Source organism: Coregonus lavaretus (assembly GCF_964263955.1).
Source record: "Coregonus lavaretus genome assembly, chromosome: 4".
NCBI lineage: Eukaryota > Metazoa > Chordata > Actinopteri > Salmoniformes > Salmonidae > Coregonus > Coregonus lavaretus.
Genome location: NC_139991.1, coordinates 58,396,931 through 58,419,836, shown reverse-complemented (window position 1 = coordinate 58,419,836; position 22,906 = coordinate 58,396,931). Strand labels below are relative to the sequence as shown.

Genomic DNA, 22,906 nt, shown 5'->3' with positions numbered 1-22,906 from the left:
CGCTCATATCACTTGCTGCTGTTTACTGCTACTATGAGAACTAGCTCAATGGCAATGACATTTGCGGTCGGATGCCAAGCAGTTGCCATACCAAGCGGTGATGCAGCCAGTCAAGATGCTCTCTGGTGCAGCTGTAGAACGTTTTGAGGATCTGAGGGCACATGCCAAATCTTTTCAGCCTCCTGAGGGGGAGAGGCGTTGTTGTGCCATCTTCACGGCTGTTGGTGTGTTTGGACCATGATAAATCCTTAGTGATGTAGACACCGAGGAACTTGAAGCTCTCGACCCAACCCATTACAGCCCCGTCGATGTGAATGGGGGCATGCTCAGCCCTCCGTTTCCTGTAATCCCCGATCAGCACCTTTGTGTTGCTGACGTTGATGTAGAGGTTGATGTGCTGGCACCACACTGCCAGTTCTCTGACCTCATCCCTATAGGCTGTCTCATTTTCGTCGGTGATCAGGCCTACCACCGTCGTGTCGTCGGCAAACTTAATGATTGTGTTGGAGTCATGCTTGGCCACGCAGTTGTGGGTGAACAGGTAGTACAGGAGGGGACTGAACATGCAACCCTAAGGGGCCCCCGTGTTGAGGGTCAGCGTGGCAGATGTGTTGTTGCCTACCCTCACCACCTGGGGCGGCCCGTCATGAAGTCCAGAGGGAGGTGTTCAGTGCTAGGTTCCTTAGCTTAGTGATGAGCTTGGAAGACACTATGGTGTTGAATGCTGAGCTGTAGTCAATGAAAACCATTCTCACATAGGTGTTCCTCTTGTCCAGGTGGAAAAGGGCATTGTGGAGTGCCATAGAGATTACGTCATCTGTGGATCTGTTGGGGGGGGGGGGTATACGAATTGGAGTGGGTCCAGGGTGTCTGGGTTTATGGTGTTGATGTGAGCCATGACAAGCCTTTCAAAGCATTTCATGGCTACAGATGTGAGTGCTACAAGGCGTCATTTAGACAGGTTATCTTGGTGTTCTTGGGCACAGGGACTGTAGGTATTACAGACTGGGTCAGGGAGAGGTTGAAAATGTCAGTGAAGACACTTGCCAGCTGGTCAGCGCATGCTCTGAGAATGCGGCCTGGTAATCTGTCTGGCCCTGCGGCCTTGTGAATGTTAACCTGTGTAAAGGTCTTACTCACATCGGCTACGGAGAGTGTGGTTCAGTGTTGCTTGCCTCGAAGCGAGCATAGAAGGCATTTAGCTCGGTCTGGTAGGCTCGCGTCACTGGGCAGCTCGCGGCTGGCTTTCCCTTTGTAATCCGTGATAGTTTGCAAGCCCTGCCACATCGGACGAGTGTCAAAGCCGGTGTAGTAGGATTCGATCTTAGTCCTGTATTGATGCTTTGCCTGTTTGATGGTTCGTCGGAGGATTTCTTATAAACGTCCGGATTAGAGTTCTGCTCCTTGAAAGCGGCAGCTTTATCTCAGTATGGATGTTGCCTGTAATTCATGGCTTCTGGTTGGGATATGTACGTACGGTCACTGTGGGATGACGTTGTCGATGCAGTTATTAATGAAGCCAATGACTGATGTGGTAAACTACAGTCCTGTAGGTTAGTATCCGCTTCATCGGACCACTTCCGTATTGAGCACGTCATTAGTACTTCCTGTTTGAGTTTTTGCATGTAAACAGGAATCAGGAGGATGGAGTTATGGTCAGATTTGCCAAATGGAGGGCGAGGGAGAGCTTTGTATGCATTTCTGTGTGTGGAGTAAAGGTGATCTAGAGTTTTTTCGCCTCTAGTTGCACAGGTGACATGCTGTAGAAATTAGGTAAGACAGATTTCAGTTTCCCTGCATTAAAATCACCGGCCACTCGGAGCGCCGCATCTTTATGAGCATTTCCTTGTTGGCTTATGGCCCTATACAGCCCGTTGAGTGCGGTCTTAGTGCCAAATAAACTCTTTTGGTAAATAATATTGGCTACAGCTTATCATGAATTAGGCGAGCAGAACCTCGAGACTTCCTTAATATTAGAGATGTGGCACCAGCTGCTGTTAACAAAGAGACACACACCACCCACCTTGAGCTTACCAGACACTGTCGTTCTGTCCTGCCGCCGATGCATAGAAAAACCAGCTAAATGTATATTATCCATGTCCTTGTTCAGCCACTCCAAGAAACATAATATATTAGTTCTTCAGGTCCTGTTGATAGGATAGACTCGAACGGAGCTCTTCCAGTTTGTTCTCCAGTGATTGTACGTTCGCCAATAGAACAGAGGGTAGAGGCGGTTTATTTACTCGCTGACGTAGTTTCGTCGGGGTGCCCACACGTCAACCTCTCTTGCGCCATCTCTTTCTCTTCCGAGTGTCGGGGATTAGGGCCTGGTCTGGGGTGAGCAGTATGTCCTGCGCCGCCGACTCATTGAAGAAGAAATCTTCATCCAAATCGAGGTCAGTGAGCGCTGTTCTGATGATGTCCAGAAGCTTTTTGTAGTCATAAGAAACGATGGCGGAAACATTATGTACAAAAAAAGTTCAAGCTGCGATATGAAACATTTTTGGGAGACCCGACCAAATTCACATAGAAATGTGTGTTATAGATCTGTCATTCGCATTGAAAGCAAGTCTAAGAAGCAGTAGATATGTTCTATGTGCACTATTTCTATGCTTCCCGTTCTTAAATTTAGTTTTTGCATCTTCTACTTTCGGTTTTTGTACACCAGCTTCAAACAACTGAAAATAAAATATTTTTGGTCATGGAAAATATCTTTCACAGCGGTTTAGATGGTACAATGATCTACACTATACTTGCTTGTTTTGTCACATAAACTGAAATTAGACAAACTATTATAATTTTTACAACCAAGAAATGGCGGAGTGATTTCTGCATAGTGCATCTTTAAGATCAGCACAAAAAACTAAAACAAACAAAAATTGCCAGGAACCCATAAAATGGTCGCTATTTAATCCAGCAGCATTCTATCCTCCATTTCTCCTCCTCTCCCTGTTTCTGTGTTTGTGTAGACTGGTTTTTTTATTTTTTTAACCTTTATTTAACCAGGTAAGCCAGTTGAGAACAAGTTCTCATTTACAACTGCGACCTGGCCAAGATAAAGCAAAGCAGTGCGGTAATAAAAACAACACAGAGTTACATATGGAATAAACAAAACGTACAGTCAATAACACAATAGAAAATCTATATACAGTGTGTGCAAATGTAGTAAGTTATGGAGGTAAGGCAATAAATAGGACATAGTGCAAAATAATTACAATTATAATTTAGTATTAACACTGGAGTGATAGATGTGCAGAAGATGATGTGCAAATAGAGATACTGGGGTGCAAATGAGCAAAATAAATAATGTAAATAACAATATGGGGATGAGGTAATTGGGTGGGCTAATTACAGATGGCCTGTGTACAGGTGCAGTGATCGGTAAGCTGCTCTGACAACTGATGCTTAAAGATAGTGAGGGAGATAAGTGTCTCCAGCTTCAGAGATTTTTGCAGTTCGTTCCAGTCATTTGCAGCAGAGAACTGGAAGGAATGGCGACCAAAGGAGCCTGTTGGCTTTGGGGATGACCAGTGAGATATACCTGCTGGAACGCATACTATGGGTGGGTGTTGCTATGGTGACCAATGAGCTGAGATAAGGCAGGGATTTGCCTAGAAGTGATTTATAGATGACCTGGAGCCAGTGGGTTTGGCGACGAATATGTAGTGAGGGCCAGCCAACGAGAGCGTACAGGTCACAATGGTGGGTAGTATATGGAGCTTTGGTGACAAAACGGATGGCACTGTGATCAACTACATCCAATTTGCTGTGTAGAGTGTTGGAAGCTATTTTGTAAATGACATCGCCGAAGTCAAGGATCGGTAGGATAGTCAGTTTTACAAGGGCATGTTTAGCAGCATGAGGGAAGGAGGCTTTGTTGCGAAATAGGAAGTCGATTCTAGATTTAACTTTGGATTGGAGATGCTTAATGTGAGTCTGGAAGGAGAGTTTACGGTCTAACCAGACACCTAGGTATTTGTAGTTGTCCACATATTCTAAGTCAGATCCGCCGAGAGTAGTGATTCTAGTCGGACAGGTGGGTGCAAGCAGCGTTCGATTGAAGAGCATGCATTTAGTTTTACTAGCGTTTAAGAGCAGTTGGAGGCCACGGAAGGAGTGTTGTATGGCATTGAAGCTTGTTTGGAGGTTTGTTAACACAGTGTCCAATGAAGGGCCAGATGTATACAAAATGGTGTCGTCTGCGTAGAGGTGGATCTGAGAGTCACCAGCAGCAAGAGCGACATCATTGATATACACAGAGAATAGAGTCGGCCCGAGAATTGAACCCTATGGCACCCCCATAGAGACTGCCAGAGGTCCAGACAACAGGCCCTCCGATTTGACACATTGAACTCTATCTGAGAAGTAGTTGGTGAACCAGGCGAGGCAGTCATTTGAGAAACCAAGGCTATTTAGTCTGCCAATAGGAATGCGGTGATTGACAGAGTCAAAAGCCTTGGCCAGGTCAATGAAGACGTCTGCACAGTACTGTCTTTTATCGATCGCGGTCATTATATCGTTTAGGACCTTGAACGTGGCTAAGGTACACCCATGACCAGCTCGGAAACCAGATTGCATAGCGGAGAAGGTACGGTGGGATTCGAAATGGTCGGTGATCTGTTTGTTAACTTGGCTTTCAAATACTTTCGAAAGGCAGGGCAGGATGGATATAGGTCTGTAACAGTTTGGATCTAGAGTGTCACCCCTTTTGAAGAGGGGGATGACCGCGGTAGCTTTCCAATCTCTGGGGATCTCAGACGATACGAAAGAGAGATTGAACAGGCTGGTAATAGGGTTTGCGACAATTTCGGCGGCTAATTTTAGAAAGGGTCCAGATTGTCTAGCCCAGCTGATTTGTAGGGGTCCAGATTTTGCAGCTCTTTCAGAACATCAGCTATCTGAATTTGGGTGAAGGAGAAGGGGGGGGGGGGGGGGGGGCATGGGCAAGTTGCAGCGGAGGCTGCAGAGCTGGTGGCCGGGGTAGGGATAGCCAGGTGGAAAGCATGGCCAGCCATAGCAAAATGCTTGTTGAAATGTTCGATTATCGTAGATTTATTGGTAGTGACAGTGTTTCCTAGCCTCAGTGCAGTGAGCAGCTGGGAGGAGGTGCTCTTATTCTCCATGGACTTTACAGTGTCCCAAAATGTATTGGAGTTAGTGCTACAGGATGCACATTTCTGTTTGAAAAAGTTAACCTTTGCTTTCCTAACTGCTTGTGTATATTGGTTCCGGACTTCCCTGAAAAGTTGTATATCGCGGGGGCTGTTCGATGCTAATGCAGTACGCCACAGGATGTTTTTGTGCTGGTCAAGGGCAGTCAAGTCTGGGGTGAACCAAGGGCTATATCTGTTCTTAGTTCTGAATTTTTTGAATGGGGCATGCTTATTTAAGATGGAGAGGAAAGCAATTTTAAAGAACAACCAGGCATCCTCTACTGACGGAATGAGGTCAGTATCCATCCAGGATACCCGGGCCAGGTCAATTAGAAAGGTCTGCTCGCTGAAGTGTTTTAGGGAGCGTTTAACAGTGATGAGGGGTGGTCGTTTGACCGCGGACCCATTACGGACGCAGGCAATGAGGCAGCGATCGCTGAGATCCTGGTTGAAGACAGCGGAGGTGTATTTAGAGGGTAAATTAGTCAGGATGATATCTATGTTAACGGATTTAGGGTTGTACCTGGTAGGTTCCTTGATAATTTGTGTGAGATTGAGGGCATCTAGTTTAGATTGTAGGACGGCCGGGGTGTTAAGCATATCCCAGTTTAGGTCACCAAGCAATACGAACTCTGAGGATAGATGGGGGGCAATCAATTTACATATGGTGTTCAGGGCACAGCTGGTGGCTGAGGGGGGTCTGTAGCAAGTGGCAACAGTGAGAGACTTATTTCTGGAAAGGTGGATTTTTAGAAGTAGAAGCTCAAACTGTTTGGGCACAGACCTGGATAGTATGATAGATAGTAGATTGCAACTCCGCCCCCTTTGGCAGTTCTATCTAGACGGAAAATGTTGTAGTTGGGAATGGACATTTCAGAATCTTTGGTGGCCTTCCTAAGCCAGGATTCAGACACTGCTAGAACATCAGGGTTGGCGGAGTGTGGTAACGCAGTGAATAACTCAAGCTTAGGGAGGAGGCTTCTGATGTTAACATTCAAGAAACCAAGGCTTTTGCGGTTACAGAAGTCAACAAATGATAGTGCCTGGGGAGCAGGAGTGATACTGGGGGCTACAGGGCCTGGGTTAACCTCTACATCACCAGAGGAACAGAGGAGGAGTAGAATAAGGATACGGCTAAAGGCTTTAAGAACTGGTCTTCTAGTGCGTTGGGTACAGAGAAAAAAAGGGGCAGATTTTCGGGCGTTGTAGAATAGATTCAGGGCATTGAGTACAGTGGAGGTAAACCTAAGCGTTGGGTAAAGATGAAAGAGATGGCATCACTGGCAGATGGATCTTCGTGGTCGTCGCAACGGGAAGCCTGTTGAAACCACATCAGACGATTACGCCGGCAGACCAGTCGTGATGGATCGGCGGGGCTCCGTGTCAACACCAGGAGGTCCTGTCTGGTTGACAGAGAGGTAGATAGCCGGGAGATGGGCCTGGCTCGAGGCTAGCTCAAGGCTAACTGGGGTTAGCTTCAGGACAGTGGTGATTAGCCAAACAGCCATTCTGTTGCAGCTAGCTAGTTGCGATGATCCGGTGTCAAGGTCCAGTGATTCAGTGATTCCGGCAGAAAATCCAATATGCTCTGGCTCGATAGCGCGATGTGCCGACTGCAGACTGGCCGACAATTGTCCAGGCTAGAGCTGGCTGGTAGGTAGTGCAGGCCACAGCCACGGACAATGGTGAAGACCGCTAACGGTGGCTAATAGCAAGTAGCTAGTTAGCTGGCTAGCTGGCTAGTTTCAGCCAGAGGTTTTGGATAAAAATGTATGAAAAAACAACAGAATCCGTTCCTCATTGGGTGAGGTGGGTTGCAGGAAAGTATATTTAGATAAAGGATGTAAAGTGAGATTGAGAAATGTATACGAAAAAAAAAAAAATGCTATTTACATGAGGACTCTACAGAGAACACGACCGCACTGCTATGCCATCTTGGAATATTGATATCAAACACACCGGTGCTTTGATCCTGTGGGTTGATTTGTCTTTTATCAACCAACCAAATATTAACTGCTTTATATTCAATAGCAGCTCTGTGATTGGTGGATAGTGGCTGTATTGAACGATCATTGTCAGAATGAGAGCTGCTGATTGGCTGAGGGCGACAGTAGCGATGAAAGCCCTGGTGGAGGCAGGGAAAGGGTTACTCCTGGCCGTTGAAAGATAGTAACCTCTGGGTGGAGGATGCATGGCCAGGCAGCAGCCATGTGAATAGGCTGCCCTCTTGTTGTGAGGAATGGAAGCACATGTTTTCATCTTAGTTGAAAATACCTAACTAGGCTACACGTTACATGCTCTCTTCCACTTAATACTAGGCCCCACACAGTATCTCATATTTTCTGAGTGCTATTTCACACAGGGTGAATCACCATGTCAAACCATGTAATCTCCAGACAGAGCTTCCCTCTTTTCCCACCAGTCTCTCTCCCTCCCTCTCGTTCTCCCTTTTCCTCCCTCCTTTTCTCTCCCTTCCTCCCTCCTCTCTATTTTAAGTTTTTATGGGTCATCCTGTGACTGCGTTCTGTGGTTGTCATGGTCCCTGTTGCCATGGTCACCCTGTGTTGCTGCCATAGAAATGGAATGAATAGAAGAGGCTTGGAAGCTCTAACCCTGGCAATTTGACTGGTAAACTCATGGGTATACTCGCAATAGCTGCCTGGTATAGTCCCAGTCGGTATTAGATAGAACGTTGTGGCCCCGCCCGCCTGTGGGGAAACAACCTGTGGTTACTTTTTTTTAGATTGGCTTAAAATAAAGTACTTTCTGTTTATGAGATACATTTACATTTTAGTCATTTAGCAGACGCTCTTATCCAGAGCGACTTACAGGTAGTGAATACATATATATATATATATATATATATATATATATTATTTTTTTATACAGACAAGTTGTTTTGCATCATATCTTATTGCTTTTTTGTTGTTTGTTTTAGTTTCATGGCAGGCTGAAGGAGAGTGTGGTAGCATTACAGATACAGCTCTATGTCATGGTCAGAAACTCTTCCTGTCCAGAACTTGACCGTTATAGTCTTCTCATCCACGTTGAATGGGGACTCCACTTCCCAGTCACTCCATATTTGCTCATGTGCATTTGCGTTGCGGCAGAAACTGGCGTAGGGGGTTGGCTGAGAAAAAGCATATTTCATATTCTCGCTAATTTGGGAGGGCTTTGTAGGAATAGACGTCTGCAGCAGTGATCCAATGGGATTCGAGCAGTAGGTTTTCAGCCACATACTCTACTAGGCACCTCTCCTTCCCCAACAAAGCGCAGCCTGACCCAGAGTTGCTGAGGTTGGGCTGCATAGCTCCCAAGATTAGGAACCATGATGGAAAATTTGCTCAGTTGTGATCAGAGAGGGGGACCACGGCACCTAGATCGCAGCCTGAGATTGTGTGTTCACTAGTTGAGTTCAAGTGAATTAACCTGTGGTTACCTAGGTTTCTCCATTTGGCTCACAGCAAAAACGTGACCCTTTTCAAACACAATTTTCTTGTCTGCTTGTTTTAGTCAATTACAAAGCTACATTTAAGAAATGTACAACATGTCTAAAGATTACTTTTCAACATTGCCTGCTCCCAAGCGTTCTCACTACTTAGAAAAACATAATATTGTAGGGCTTCCCTCATGCCCCTTTTCATGACTGTGCTAGCAGCCATGTGAGTGAGTGCTAGCTAGCTACCAACCGGAACATTAAGCTAGCCAAGACCAACAACACAAACAAACAAACTGTACAGCTACAAGTAGTGAGTGGAGTTACAAACGGACTGTACTAAACAAGTTAAATGTCTTGCCAGAGAAATGATAAAGGCCGATGCAATGTATTTGTGTAATGTCAGTTGAGTTGATTCAACAAATCAGAGCACAGGTTGAAGGGTACACTTCATGCTTTTACTTCCTGGCATGGGTACCTTTAAAATGGCTGCAAGTCCACCCATTATACCATAATTGACTTGAATGGAGATGCTCTTTCTATTCATTCTATTTTTATGGTTGCTGCACTGTCAGGGTCCTAGAAGTAACTCTCTCTGTGACAGAGAGAAAATAAGTAGGGATGGAGAGTATTTGCATTAACCTCATACTCTGTCCTAGTGTGACTAGTAGAGGTGAAGGTGCTTGTTGATCAGTAGGTTTACTAGTTGAGTGTTAGAACTGAATATACTGACTGTGTGATAGTGAGTTGAGATCTGGTACATTTGGTGGTATATATGTTGACGTGATGTGGTGATTGTATGTTTCCCCCCTTTAAGACACTTTTCTGATGTGTTGATGTTGTGTAAAGTGAATGATGTTATCTGTTTTCGATATATACTTTCGTGTCTGTTCATGTCTTTCTCTCCCGCAATGTGTCTAGGCTGAGTCTGGGTATGGTTCAGAGTCCAGCCTGAGAAGACATGGTTCAATGCTGTCTCTCACGTCTGCTACCAGCAGCTACTCCACCACATCCACCTCCTCCTTCAAGGTGAGTTTTGACTTAACACACACACACAAGGCTCTACTTTCAGCTGACATTAAGCCAGCTCAATTGTCAAACGCCCGCTCGTTTGCAATTTTGACCTGTTAAAGCTGGCGCTTTTCTGTTTTCAAACCCTAGTGCCAGGATTGGATATTTGCCTGTCTTATATGAGCTCGCTTGCACTTAGGTGGGAGGGGTGGCAATATCTGAGGTGTGTCCTTAGAAACGTGTGCCAAAGTGCCAATTTCAGGCAGCGCTGGTGGGGATATTTAAGACCAACCAAAAGCTGGTCTTTGCGGTAACGAGGTTGGTTATGGCATGGATTTTGACAGCGGAAGTGCAGCCTGTCCAGCCGTGACACACAGTGCCCATATGCACATGGAAAAAGAGAGATGTGCTTTTTGTCCCCCAGCCGAATTGGAGTTGATGACAACCTACAGAATTTAAGCCGACGGTATGCAGTATTAAGCCATGAAACGAGTCGATTGACCAGTGAGTGGCCAAGCCCTTGTTACAACTATTCATCAAAACCTGGCCCTTTCACGCCACCGCCAGCTATTGCACTCATAATTCCCACAGTAAAAAATAGCAAAAATATTTCTGACAAACCCCCGGACCTATAGCCCTACCGCCAGCGCTAAGATTTACCATTGCATTAAGTTTGTTAAAATAGAGCCCAGAGTGTTTGCTGACCGTGCGTTCCCCTGTTTGGGTCTGAAGGGCCACAGCCTGAGGGAGAAGCTGGCAGAGATGGAGACGTTCAGAGACATCCTGTGCAGACAGGTGGACACGTTGCAGAAATACTTTGACGGCTGCGCCGATGCCGTCTCCAAGGACGAGCTGCAGAGAGACAAAAGTAAGACCATCAATGTCTGTTGATCAAGTCTTCAGTGCTAGCTAGACAGCCACCCAGGCCTAGTATTATGAGGTCTAGTGGGAAGAAAAATCACATGCAGTTGATCTGTGAGACCAAACCTATGGGTTCCTACTTATTGCTGCAAACTGTTGAACAAAAATATCACACTACCACAAAGAACAATGGAGAAATACCACAAAAAGACTCAAAACAATATTTGGTGTTCCCAGAAGAAATGCCAAATGTGTGGATCAAGAAAATATGTAACTTTGGGGAAATATTTGCAGAATGTTTTAGAGGAATGCGTTCCGTCAGCCACCTTATTGAGATGCAGGTTTTCCAGTCTCTCTTTCCCTCTTTTTCTCTCGCTCTCTGCTCTCTCTCTCTCCCTCCCTCTCTCCTTCTCTCGCTCCCCCTCTCTCGCTCCCCCTCCTCTCCCTCCCACTTTCTCTGCCTTCCTCTAAACCCCCTCTCTCTCCCCCCTCTCTTTCTCTCTCTCCCTCTCCCTCTTTCCACCCATCCCTCTTTCTTTGGGCTGCCAGAACATTTGCTCATGGTAGAGTTTGTGCTTTGTCACCGTGCCAAACGACAGCTGTCAATGACCACAGACAATCAAACAGTTCCTTTGTTACCCATCAGATCCCTCCCTCTATCCCCCTCTCATCTCTCTTGCTTCCTCCGTCCATCCTTTGCTCCTGCAGAAGAGGCCAGGGCATTGTTGTGGCATTGAGGACAGTACAGTAGAGTTCTGTCAGTCTGTTAGCCTGCCATGCTCTGTGGCTGGGTGCATGCATAGGCAACTCTTGGCACTACCCTACTCTGGCTCTATTGGTGACTCTGCAGGGACTTTGTAGGAACTAGTGTACTGTATGACCATTGCTGACTTCTCACTCTCTTTCGCTCTCGCTTCTTCTCTCTCAAGTTGTGGAAGATGATGAGGATGATTTCCCCAACACTCGGTCAGATGGAGAGTTCATCCACAACAACAACGGCAGCAAGGAGAAGCGTAAGTAAAGCAGAATCCCCTCTAAAGAAAAGTTAGAATGTTTACACTTTGATAATTTTTTGGGGGAAATCAACATTTTAGCATTCTGTCTGAAAAAACAAGTGTAGTTATTGTGTTCTTATGTAATGGAAAGAGAAGGCTTTGGGACTGGAGAAAATTTTAAACAGGCTCATTGTGTCTTAAATCAATGTTTTAAACACCTATTTTAACAAATATTCCTCTCCTGCTCTGCAGTATTCCAGTCTCTGAGCCCTAAGGGCATCAATGGAATAGATTTTAAGGGCGAAGCCATCACCTTCAAGGCCACTACAGCTGGGATCCTGGCCACCCTGTCCCACTGCATCGACCTCATGGTGAAGAGAGAGGACAGCTGGCAGAAGAGACTGGACAAGGAGACGGAGAAGAGGAGGAGGATAGAGGAGGGCTACAAGTCTGCTCTCTCTGAGCTCAAGAAGAAGTCTCACTTTGGAGGCCCTGATTACGAGGTGAGAAGATTGACTCAGTTGCTCTGTCTTGCAGTCTTTATATCTTTCTCAGCTTTTCTTCTGTTCAGTTGTATGGTTTGTCAGTTCTATGATTGTTTTGAGGCAGGTGAAAATACAACTGTCAGTCTCATCCTCAGGTAATCAATGCCATGTTACACTCTTCCCTTCATCATTCTTTTCCGCCTCCCTCTCTTCTCTTTCCAGGAGGGGCCTAACAGCCTGATCAATGACGATGAGTTTTTCGATGCCGTTGAAGCAGCTCTCGACAGACAAGACAAGATAGAGGAACAGGTACCAGAACAAGGGCAAAACCCCTCGGCCTCAATTGGTATAGAATTAATCTAATTCTATAATAATAATGATAAATCTTCGTATTACATTGAGTACATATGTTTAATCATGGCCCTGTGTGTGTGTGTCTAGTCTCACACTGAGAAGTCGAGGATACAGGCATCCAGTCCAGTTCCCCCAGGAGATGTCTACTCCACCATGGGATCACACAGATTCACTGACAAGGTTATTCACCTCTTTTAGTCCTGAGCACCATAATTTAACTATCACCATCATTCTCTCTCTTTCATTCATCCTCTCCCCCCATTTTCTTTTTTTCACTCTCCCCCCACGTCTGTCTGTTGTCTGTCTGTCTGTTCATGTCCTTCCTGTAGCCCCATAGTCACTCTCCTCTGATAGTCACTGCCCCTCACAAGGTCCACAGATTCAGCTCTGAGGTAACTGCTCCGTGGCTGAGTGTAGCCCCCCCCCCAGGACTGGCTGAATTTCTACACTTTCATCCCACAGGCATCTGTCTCTTTCAGCATGATGCTAGCTGCAAGCATGAAGTTGGCTGCCCGTCTGACGATGCTAAATTGCTGTTGAGATAATACTATATTGTCTGTTAGCACACATATTTACTGGCCTCTGCATGTCATAACTGCTTCCTCACAATACAAGTGTTGGCTTGTCTTTCCTGTAACACTTATGTGTTTATCAGTGAGCATTTATGTCTGTCTGACCTTTAGCCCTGTCTGTCCCTTCCTCTTCCTGGTTGACTGTGATAGGTGGAGGAGATGGTGCAGAATCACATGACCTACTCGCTGCAGGATATGGGCGGAGACGCCAACTGGCAACTGGTGGTGGAGGAAGGAGAGATGAAGGTAGGAGAGAGGTGGAGAGCGAGAGGGAGAGAGGTGATGATTATGCTGCCACTGTCAGTCTTTTTATACAAATTAATACAAATGTACATGAATAATACATATCTAAACCAGCTGGAGCAGTTTGAGCCCCACACACACATACCTGCACACCTGTTTATACATCTTCCCTCTGTATGTGTGTTGTGTAGGTGTACAGGAGAGAGGTAGAGGAGAACGGTATCGTCCTGGACCCCCTGAAGGCCACTCACTCTGTAAAGGGAGTGACAGGACACGAGGTGTGCCACTATTTCTGGGACACAGATGTACGCAACGACTGGGAGAGTAAGTCTCATCTGAACAATAGAATGCATATACAGTGCCTTCGGAAAGTATTCAGACCCCTTGACTTTTTCCACATTTTGTTAAGTTACAGCCTTATTCTAAAATTGATTTAAATGTTTTTTTCCTCATCAATCTGCACACAATACCCAATAATGAGAAAAGCAAAAACAGGTTTTTAGAAATGTTTGCTAATTTATTAATTAAAAAATTATGAAATATCACATTTACATAAGTAATTCAGACCCTTTACTCAGTACTTTGTTGAAGCACCTTTGGCAGCAATTACAGCCTTGAGTCTTCTTGGGTATGACACTACAATTTTGGCACACCTGTATTTGGGGAGTTTCTCCCATTCTTCTCTGCAGATCCTCTCAAGCTCTGTCAGGTTGGATGGGGAGCGTTGCTGCAAAGCTATTTCCAGAGATGTTCGATTGGGTTCAAGTCTGGGCTCTGGTTGGGCCACTCAAGGACATTCACAGACTTGTCCCGAAGCCACTCCTGCGTTGTCTTGGCTGTGTGCTTAGGATCGTTGTCCTGTTGGAAGGTGAACCTTCGCCCCAGTCTGAGGTCCTGAGACCTCTGGAGCAGGTTTTCATCAAGGATCTCTCTGTACTTTGCTCCGTTCATCTTTCCCTCGATCCTGACTAGTCTCCCAGTCCCTGCCGCTGAAAAACATCCCCACAGCATGATGCGGCCACCACCATGCTTCACTGTAGGGATGGTGACAGGTTTCCTCCAGACCTGGCGCTTGGCATTCAGGCCAAAGAGTTCAATCTTGGTTTCATCAGACTAGAGAATCTTGTTTCTCATGGTCTGAGAGTCTTTAGGTGCCTTTTGGCAAACTCCAAGCAGGCTGTCATGTGCCTTTTACTGAGGAATGGCTTCCGTCTGGCCACTCTACCATAAAGGCCCGATTGGTGGAGTGCTGTGGAGATGGTTGTCCTTCTGGAAGGTTCTCCCATCTCCACAAAGGGACTCTGGAGCTCTGTCAGAGTGATCATCGGGTTCTTGGTCACCTCCCTGACCATGGCCCTTCTCCCCCGATTGCTCAGTTTGGCCAGGCGGCCAGCTCTAGGAAGAGTCTTGGTGGTTCCAAACTTCTTCCATTTAAGAATGATGGAGGCCACTTTGTTCTTGGGGACCTTCAATGCTGCAGAAATGTTTTGGTACCCTTCCCCTTCCCCAACTGTGGGACCTTATATAGACGGGTGTGTGCCTTTCCAAATCATGTCCAATCAATTGAATTTACCACAGGTAAATCAAGGATGATCAATGGAAACAGAATGCACCTGAGCTCAATTGCGAGTCTCATAGCAAAGGGTCTGAATACTTACTTAAATAAGATATTTCAGTATTTGTATTTATTTATACATTTGCAAAAATGTCTAAAACTGTTTTTGCTTTGTCATTATGGGGTATTGTGTGTAGATTGATGAGGGGGGGGGGGGAAACAACTTAATCTGTTTTAGAATAAGGCTGTAACGTAACAAAATGTGGAAAAAGTCAAGGGGTCTGAATACTTTCCGAAGGCACTATACTTAATGAATCAGGTCGGCCTGGTTTGTGAAAGCTATCCATTTCTACCAGTTTCTTTCAAAAACAGGTTTTTGAAGTCTTAAGGCATATGTAAAGCTTTCCATAACAAAGATTTCTTGACTTATACTTTGCAATTCTTCAGACTTTGGGTCTTCCACTTTATACCAACTCCTGGTAATGGCTTTTGTACTAGGAGCAAGTCAAACTTAAATCAAGTATCTATCACTGTTAATTACAACTTCTAGAACATTACCAAGGTACATTATAGGGGATGTTCTAGGGACTTCATATCCCAGAACATATTTTATTACAGAACATACATTCTCCCAGAACAGTGTTAATTTCTTACATTCCCAAAAGACGTGTGGTTGGCATCGACATGGCCACACAGTCAACAGCATGGTTGTTGTGTACCTAGCTGTTGGTTTTTGTTTCTAGATGTGATGAAAAACCGAGTCATGTTTTTCCAACAACTCCTGCCATGTTCTTATGCTTGTAGGAGTATGTTGTGTTTTGCATATATTGTCCCAATCTTCCTCAGAAATATCAGTCTTTAATTCCTTCTCCCATTTTGCTTTAATATAAAAGGTTGAATCTTTTCTAGAATCAATCAGGCCATGACAGAGTGAAGAATTTGTCTTGGATGTTCCTTGTTCATATTACATATCGAATGACATGATAGTCACATTTGGTATTGTAGAAGGCTCTTTCATTTGATCTGTTTTTCAAAATAATCCCTTAACTGTAAGTATCTGAAAAAACCTTGATTTTCCATACCATACTTCACCTTTTAAATTCTGAAAACTTAAGAGCTCTCTATCCTCTACAATGGCACAAAATGCTGTCATGCCTCTCAGCCCATTCCTTAAATGTTTTATCATAAATGCCTGCTTTAGATTTTGGGTCAAAAGCAAACCATTTCAAAATTCTGACTTCCTTTTCCAGCTTGTGTTGTTTCACCATCCTAAACCAAAGGTCTAGTGTGAATGATGATATTGGGTTAAGTATTCCTGTTAAATTCACAAATGTCTTTATCCCCGGCTATAGATTGGATTGGGCAACCTTGAACGGCAGCCTCAATATCTTTTCATATAGCGCTGTATTGTGGGTCCCACCGACACACTAGAGGCCTAAATTGTACACTTAACAAAAATATAAATGCAACATGCAACAATTTCAAAGATTTGAATGAGTTACAGTTCATATAAGGAAGTCAGTCAATTGAAATAAATTAATTAGGCCCTAATCTACGGATTTCATATAACTGGGAATACCGATATGCATGTGTTGGTCACAGATACCTTAAAAAAAGGTAGGGTCGTGGATCAGAAACCAGTCAATATTTGGTGTGACCACCATTTGCCTCATGCAGCACGAAACATCTCCTTCGCATAGAGTTGATCAGGCTGTTGATTGTGGCCTGTGGAATGTTGTCCCACAACATGCTGAAACATGAGATGATGGCGGCGGATGAATGGCACGACAATGGGCCTCAGGATCTCGTCACGTTATCTCTGTGCATTCAAATTGCCATCAATAAAATACAATTGTGTTCGTTGTCCGTCGCTTATGCCTGCCCATACCATAACCCCACCGCCACCATGGTGCACTCTGTTCACAACATTGACATCAGCAAACCGCTCACCAACACGACGCCATACACACTGTCTGCCATCTGCCCAGTACAGTTGAAACCGGTATTCATCCATTAAGAGAACACTTCTCCAGCGTGCCAGTGACCATCGAAGGTGAACATTTGCCCACTGAAGTCGGTTAAGACGCCGAACTGCAGTCAGGTCAAGACCCTGGTGAGGACGACGAGCACGCAGATGAACTTCCCTGAGACGGTTTCTGACAGTTGTGCAAAAATGATTCGGTTGTGCAAACCCACAATTTAATCAGTTGTCCGGGTGTCTGGTCTCAGACTTCCTGCAGGTGAAGAAGCAAGATGTGGAGGTCCTGGGCAGGCATGGTTACACGTTGGTCTGCAGTTGTGAGGCCGGTTGGACGTACTACCAAATTCTCTAAAACGACGTTGGAGGCAGCTTATGGTAGAGAAATGAAGATTATATTCTCTGGCAACAGCTCTTGTGGACATTCTTGCAGTCATGTCAATCGCACGCTGCCTCAAAACTTGAGACATCTGTGGCATTGTGTTTTGTGACAAAACTGCACATTTGGCCTTTTATTGTCCCCAACACAAGGTGCACCTGTGTAATGATCCTTGATAGTAACTTGTCCCAGAGGTTGAACTGTTTTGGGGGACCTCTACTGGTAGAGATGGGAATAAATACAGCAGTCTAGGGACTATTCATTTTCACTGTCTTTATTCTAGAGCTGAAATCTAAAGGAAGAAGTGACCGTCTCTCTATATCTTTATGAATATTTAGGATAGTTGGCTTATTTGTTATAGCTTTGTAATATATTTTGTTAGGTTTACTCCTATACAGTGCCGTGAACAAGTATTTGCCCCCTTTCAAGTTCTCTTTTTTTGCATATGTTTGATACTGAATGTTATCAGATCTTCAATCAAAACCTAATATTAGATCAAGGGAACCTGAGTTTACTTACTTTATTTATTTAATTAACAAAGTTATGCAACACCCAATTCCCCTGTGTGAAAAAGTAATTGCTGCAATGACTGTAACCAAATGCGTACTGTAGTTGTTGATCAGTCTCTCACATCACTGTGGAGGAATTTTGGCCAACTCTTGCATGCAGAACTGCTTTAACTCAGCGACATTTGTGGAATCAAGCATGAACTGCCACAACATTTCAATTGGGATTAGGTCTGGACTTTGACTAGGCCATTCCAAAGCTTCAAATGTGTTGCTTTTTAGCCATTTTCATGTATACTTGATTGTGTGTTTTGGATCATTGTCTTGCTGCATGACCTAGCTGCGCTTCAGCTTCAGCTCACAGACTGATGGCCTGACATTCTCCTGTAGAAGTATCTGATACAGAGCAGAATTCATGGTTCCTTCTATTAAGGCAAGTCGTCCAGGTCCTGAAGCATCAAAGCATCCCAACCATCACACTCCCACCACCATGCTATACCGTTGCTATGAGGTCCTTGCTATGTAATGCAGTGTTTGGTTTTCGCCAAGCATAATGGGACCCATGTCATCCAAAAAGTTGACTCAAGTTTGCCAAAAAGCACCTGGAAGCACCTGGGTGATCACCAAGACTCTTGGAAGAATGTTCTATGGACAGATGATTCAAAAGTATAACTTTAGTTTAGCAGTTCCAGCTACAACCATATGTATGTTTTATTTCCTGTGATAGGGTGTAGTTGGAGTATATTCTGTGTTTTGTGTAGATTTAGTTTGTATCCTGAATAATAACCATCCTTCCAACATATTCGTTAGTTTTGGGAGGCAAGTGTTACAAACTAGCACATCCTTGGCATACAAGGCGATTTTATGCTGTTTTCCTCTGATGGTAATCCTAGTAGTTCCTAATGTTACCTTAACGTTTGGGCTAGGTGCTCAATATGTAAGGCAAACAAAGCTGGGGAGGTGCACCATCCCTGCCCTGGACTGCATTGTAAAGTAATTTGATTTGTCAGATGCTTCTACACCTGCATTACTAGCTGTTTGGGGTTTTAGGCTGGGTTTCTGTACAGCACTTCGAGATATTAGCTGATGTAAGAAGGGCTATATAAAATAAAATTGATTGATTGATTGATTGATTTAATTCTAGCCATGGGATCTTGATAAATGTTTTTAAAACACTGAATTGCATCTGGCACTTCAAGTTTTCAATACTGTCATTTTCTGCAATGTTTCCAATCTCTGTAGTAAGGTCTCTACATTTTAAATAATTGAGTGATTTATTTGATATGTTCTTATTCTGGTCTCTCTTTCCTTTAATTCAGCTACTATTGAGAACTTCAACGTTGTGGAGACGTTATCGGAAAATGCTGTTATCGTGTATCAGACACACAAGGTAAGAGAGAATGAGTAAATCACAGGTTTCAAACCCAGTCGCCTTCTGAGTTAAGATTTGTTCCACTGAATATCACACCACAATAAAGGCATTTTAATGCATAAAGAGTGCCTTGGTACTCTTAGTTTTTCGGTCACACTTTTAAGTGTGTCTACTAAATGACTGAAAGTAAAACCTACGTGTGTGTTGCAGAGGGTGTGGCCTGCCTCCCAGAGAGATGTGCTCTACCTGTCTGCCATGAGGAAGATCCTGGCTAACAATGAGAATGACCCAGACACCTGGCTGGTGTGCAATTTCTCTGTGGACCACGACAACGCCATGGTCAGTATAACCCCCCTAACCCTACCCCTGGCGACCCAGACACCTGGCAGGTCTGCAGCTTCTCTGTGGACCACAACAACGCCATGGTCATTCTCAGTCTCAGTCTTCCTGGAGATGGGCTTTTCCAGGAATTCCTGATTCCCCAGACTGACAATCTATTGGTGTGAGGGGAAAAAAAGCTGTTACAATAACAACCTGGTTCGTCATACAAATATTTGTCTTATATTTTCTTTGGTCAATGCTTGTGAATTGATGATCTTTCATGTCGTTGTCCCCCCTCAGCCCACCAACAGGTGTGTCCGTGCCAAAATCAACATCGCCATGATCTGCCAGACCCTGGTAAGCCCACCAGAGGGCGACAGAGAGATCAGCAGAGACAACATCACCTGTAAAATCACCTACGTCGCCAACGGTGAGCTCACCTCTTAAAACACTGATCGCCACTAAAGATGACCATGCTAGAACGGACAAAATAAGCAGTGTTACAATAGCCATGTAGTACATTACCAATAACTATGTATTCTTCAGTTAACTATATATTGTATATGAATCTACAGGTGTTGTGAATGAACCTGTTCTCTGTGATATCCTGTGTAACGTGTATTTCCTTTTCATCTAAGTGAACCCGGGAGGCTGGGCTCCTGCCTCAGTCCTGAGGGCCGTGGCCAAGAGGGAGTACCCCAAGTTCCTCAAACGTTTCACTGGCTACGTCCAGGAGAAAACATCCGGGAAACCTATTCTCTTCTGAGGCGCACATGACTCACTAAAACCCTGTCCACACAAGACTGTTCCGAACATAGCATACCATGGATACCCAAACCATGCTAAGTGCGGGTGTACACTAGCTAGCCCTTTTCCAGACTAGCTCTCATGCTAGCTCTCATGCTAGGTCTCCAGATCGGTCTCCAGCTAGCTTCAATGTAAGCCCTCATGCTAGCTTCAATGCTAGTTTCCCATTCTACACCTCATGCTAGTTCTTAATACTAGCTCGCTCCTCATGCTAGCCTTTATGCTAGTTTCATGCTAGCGCTCATGCTAGTTTCCTATGCTAGCTTGCATGCTAGTTTCCTATGCTAGCTCTCTTGCTAGTTCTTATGCTAGCTTCCTATGCTAGCTCCCGCATTAGCTAGCATGCTAATGCAGAAAGACCTATGAGAATAGCCAAAATGTTTGTTTTTTTATCCCTTTTCTGGCAGAGATATATTGATATAAATGTATGTATGTGTTATGAGAAATTTATAAGAAAGCAATTTAAGACAAAGTAAAAACATGGCTCTATTTTAGTTCTGCTTTTTGTAGTTGTCCTTTTTTAAGAAATTGTTCCTATTTTGTGTTGATTTTGCTTTTTATAATAATCAGTGGTGTCACAGCTTACTCATGCTGCTAATCTTTCTAGTACGACAAAACAATTTGGCCGCCTTCTTTCCAGAATGAACGTCTTGTTTGTAAGAAACAAAAAACAAAAGTGTAGAGGGCTGTCATGGAACTATGACCCCTATGACATAAGACTTAACCTTTTGGTGTTTGTCTCTCTGGTGAAAACACCACTTTGCTGGTGCTGATGGAGGGACAAGATTAAAAGTAATTTTGTTTTTTTTCTTCAAATTTTTAAATGTATTTAAAAAATCTTTGGTTCTTTATTTTGGGGGTTGTACTTGAGTCAATAGCTAGGTTTCCATCCAATTGGCGACAGATTTTCATGCAAATATTCAGAAATCTACATAAAGAATATATGAGGATTTTTCCACCAATGGTGTTTCCACCAAACTGACTTGTTGTGGATAAAAATCAGTGCGTGATGACGTAGTGCACACAAAATGTAATTTTTCGTTTAATGTCCTTCCATCGCATTTTGAACTATACGGATAGTTTTGTCACAAACTGTTGCGTTAAATAGCAAATGTGCCTACTCTGGTTTTGGCACGTGCGCTCTAGCCAACAGCTCGCAGATACAGTGCTGGTAGGCTAATATACATGAGATTATTATGGGTAAGAGCAATAATATTTTATTTGTCAAACGGCAGTCAAGCATCGATCATCATGTCACCGGAATAAGACCCTCTATTTATTGGAAAGGCCCTCTATTTATTGGAAAGGAGCATCAAGTTCATCACCATGCACTTTCACTACCCTGTAAAGTTAATCATAATTTAGCCTATTTCATCTGTAGCCTAATAAACTGCATGGTTTCCCAAGTCGTAGTGGGAGGACCACACACCATATCAGTGTGTGACTCGCGATATTATGGTTATTATATAAATATTTGTGCATAAAGGAATTTCCACCACCATTTGACGAATAATTAATTTGACACAAAAAGATCCGAACATGTCGAACGAACAAATTCTGTCGGCATTTAATACAATTGACCGAAACTTCCAGTTTCTATCACAGCTGTCATGCTTTTTTAAAAAATACTATGACTTTAGTCGCATAAAAACTGGATGGAAACGTGGTTAGTGATGACATGCTGTAGCAGCACAATTTAGAGTTGGGATTTTAGATATCTTGATTATAACTGTATATAATATGTCAGCAACCATTTCTGCTTCAGAACCGTCTGTAAAACAAAATGCAGATGCTTTTGTGACTGAATTGACTTCATATGCCTTAGACTGGGGGAGATAACAAGGTACGTTTTGGGATGGGGTAAGTCAGAGGGAGCTGATAGACAGTACAGCCATATGAAGTGGCCTAGTTCCAATAACTGATTATCCTCCTTTCTCTTCTCCCTTCATTGAAGTAATCAACCCTGATATGACTGAATGGAAACCTGAAACTTGACTTTCACTTATCCAATTAGGCTGATGTTTGGTCAGTCATTACTTATAGAGAAAGAAGGAGGCCCTTTCAAGGTATTTAGACAGTTCCTACGTTTTACAGCAGACTCCTGCTGGGTACTTTAGAAAAACAATGACTGTGTCCACAAAGTGAAAACCATAGTCTTTTCATTTCAGATACCTATTTATATGAAATTAAGGGGTTTGGGGGTTAATACGATGTCTAATTCATGTCATACCCCATTTAATTAAAACATTGTGATATTGCAATCAGCAATAAATTATTTTCACGAAAAATGTCCTTAGAGGATGATGTGAACTATATCCTGGCTTTAATTCCCCAACTGATTTTACCTTTGTAAAGTCATCCAATAATTTATATCTACATTGATAGCACCATTTATGTGTGAAGGAAAAACCTGGTTGGAAAGACATTTCAAAGTCTGGTTTCCCAGACTCCAATTGAGCCCACTTCTGGACTAAAAAGGCATGTTCTACATCCATTTTAGTCCTGGAATAGGCACAATGTGGGTCTGGGAAACTGCCCCAATAAGTTCTCTCTCCTATGAATTGTTGTACTGAATGTAATGTAATTTAGGGGAAATCGTGTAAATAAAAATTGCACGCGAAAGCTTTTGGGATTGATTTAAAAACCGTACTGTGAAAACGTGGCACTTTAGCCCTGTTTAGAAAAATAAAATACAATTTTCTCCAGTTGTGTGTGCTTTGAATCCATGTTTTCCCCCCCCATCTCTCACCATCTACAAACTCAGGATATCAGTGTAATTATACAGAAAGAAAGCCAGTGATTCATGGTGTTTAGGTTTTTGACAAAATAGAAAACCAGTTGACAGTGACAGGTTAAAGCCAAGCATCCCAACAATCGA

General features: G+C 43.8%; 1 protein-coding gene across 1 annotated transcript in view; it reads left to right on the top strand.

Annotated features, from left to right (window-relative positions):
• LOC311127188 (ceramide transfer protein-like) overlaps positions 1–22,726 on the top strand; it is a 71,511-nt gene extending 48,785 nt beyond the window's left edge. The window contains exons 5-16 of the mRNA XM_084158975.1: positions 9,511–9,618; positions 10,333–10,468; positions 11,391–11,474; positions 11,709–11,959; positions 12,164–12,250; positions 12,383–12,475; positions 13,018–13,113; positions 13,302–13,434; positions 18,848–18,918; positions 19,111–19,239; positions 19,522–19,651; positions 19,860–22,726. Coding sequence (XP_084015101.1) covers positions 9,511–9,618; positions 10,333–10,468; positions 11,391–11,474; positions 11,709–11,959; positions 12,164–12,250; positions 12,383–12,475; positions 13,018–13,113; positions 13,302–13,434; positions 18,848–18,918; positions 19,111–19,239; positions 19,522–19,651; positions 19,860–19,987 — 1,446 coding nt within the window. The 3' untranslated portion in view covers positions 19,988–22,726. The remainder of the gene's footprint in view (positions 1–9,510; positions 9,619–10,332; positions 10,469–11,390; positions 11,475–11,708; positions 11,960–12,163; positions 12,251–12,382; positions 12,476–13,017; positions 13,114–13,301; positions 13,435–18,847; positions 18,919–19,110; positions 19,240–19,521; positions 19,652–19,859) is intronic.
• The last annotated feature ends 180 nt before the right edge of the window (positions 22,727–22,906 follow it).